At 53.8% G+C, this 1,897-nt stretch overlaps 1 protein-coding gene across 1 annotated transcript in view; it reads left to right on the plus strand.

Annotated features, from left to right (window-relative positions):
• The first annotated feature begins 90 nt into the window (after positions 1–90).
• The window catches only part of LOC119591111, a 60,308-nt gene continuing 58,501 nt past the window's right edge, over positions 91–1,897 (plus strand). The window contains exon 1 of the mRNA XM_037939826.1: positions 91–1,279. Coding sequence (XP_037795754.1) covers positions 796–1,279 — 484 coding nt within the window. The 5' untranslated portion in view covers positions 91–795. The remainder of the gene's footprint in view (positions 1,280–1,897) is intronic.

The raw sequence follows: 1,897 nt of genomic DNA on the forward strand, positions 1-1,897 counted from the left end.
TTTAACAAGGTCTCCAGAGCCATGCCGTGATTTTTTTTTGGGGGGGGGAGGCCGCGGGGGGGTGACATTTTTTTCCCTCTCACTCGCTTGGTGTATATATATTGTATTCATGATCATTTTGTGTGTTTCAGGTGATTTTTTTTTTCTTTTTGTAAGCCCTTGTTGGATTTGTATGTTCATGTTTGACTTATTTGTGACGTGGTGACCTCCAGAATAGACAAAAATTAAGTTAAGCAAGAAAACATATTCATATATATTGACGGCGAAAAAAAGAAAGGATTGCTTTCGCCGACTCCTCGCGAGAGTCCGCTAACGGGATCACTCGAAAGTCATTTCGGAGAGGATCGCCGAGAACCGGAACATGTCGACGGAAACGGCCCTCTGAGTGGAGGCGATTCTGCTTAGGTCTCAAGCCACGCGTAACCGTCGGGGCGATCACGCTGCGCCGTCGCACGCAACGTTAGTTCCCGGGAGTGCTGTCCAGCGGCAAGAAAGCTCGAGGCGAGGCGGGAAACCGTTCGGAAGCCACCGGAGGCTGCGACTCGGATCCCGAAGGTGCGAAGGGAGTGCCTGCGGCGGAGGGTTCGTGGAGGCGCGTTGAGGCCTCGATTCGGGATGACCGTCTGAGCGACCGCACCTCAGCCCGCGAGACATTCGCCCTCGACCGCAGCCCAGCCCGAGGCCCAGAGCGGCCGGCCCCTGCGGGAGACTCGAGCCGCAAGGCCATGGGGCCGCGCCCGACGGCCGTGTGAGAGTCGCGGCGGATGCGTGCGGCGCTGCCCCCCGCCGGTCGCGATGGAGAAGGTCGAGAAGAAGCTGACGAGGTTCCGCGCGACGCTCAAGACCAAGCGCAAACTGTCGCTGCCCGTGTTCATCAACCAGTTCCAGCAGCAGTGGGCCGAGCAGCATGGCGGCGCCGCCCTCGGAAACGGGCACGGGGGCCTGCTGGAGGTGGCCTCCTCGGCGAGCGCCTCCTCCTTCGGGAGCCTCACCTCCATCCCCCCTGCCGTGGAGAAGGAACCCCTGCGACGCAACACGTCCCCGGGCAACCCCGGGCTGCACGAGCTCAGCCGCGAGCGGCTCTCGTGCGGCGGCTCCGTGTCGAGCTCGGACTCGCCCTACGCCACCATGAGCCGCAGCGGCAGCCACAAGGGCGGGGCGGCCTTCCCGCACCAGCAGTGTCACGCCAACCTCATCACCTCGGTGTCCTCCCCCGGAGGAACCACCTTCCTGGTGCCCGGCTCGCCGCCCTACCCCATCGTCAAGCTGAGTCTGCCAGGTGAGTTGCTCGAGGGCAGGGGGCCGACGTTTGCTCAGGATCGTTGGCCGCGGGGTTGCGACAGGCCCCGCTGTTTGTAATCGCATAGGCCTATTGGCATATCACAGAAGTGTGGTTAAGAATTTTACTTAAATGTATTTACTGAGCAAATAATCACATTCACTTAGGACTAAAGGTATATTTGCTATCAGACGATAAATTAGCAGTGATTATCAGCCACTCTTTTCAATGAGTTAATCACATCCACCCTTTTCATTCTCTGGGATTTCCTTCCTATGTTAATCGTTAATCGGATTTAGTAGCAAAGAGAAAACATTTAGTCAATTACTTTGGTCCAAGGAAAAAAATCAGTATCATTTCATTAATCAAAATATCGAAGGGTTAAATCGGCATAATCTCTAACCCATTAATGATTTCAATAGTCATATTTGCAAGTATGTTATCACATATATGTATTTATTTATTCATCTTCCAACAATAAGTATTTCTAACCAAGAATTCGTTGCTTATGAAGGCACGAAGTCAGGCAGTCAAGCTTCAGTCATTGCTGTTTTATGACAAGCACCTTGGGTTGTCTAGTGTATTCCTGACACTCAATACTAGTTAGTTTTTTTTAAG

This window comes from Penaeus monodon, chromosome 28 (assembly GCF_015228065.2).
Source record: "Penaeus monodon isolate SGIC_2016 chromosome 28, NSTDA_Pmon_1, whole genome shotgun sequence".
Taxonomy (NCBI): domain Eukaryota; kingdom Metazoa; phylum Arthropoda; class Malacostraca; order Decapoda; family Penaeidae; genus Penaeus; species Penaeus monodon.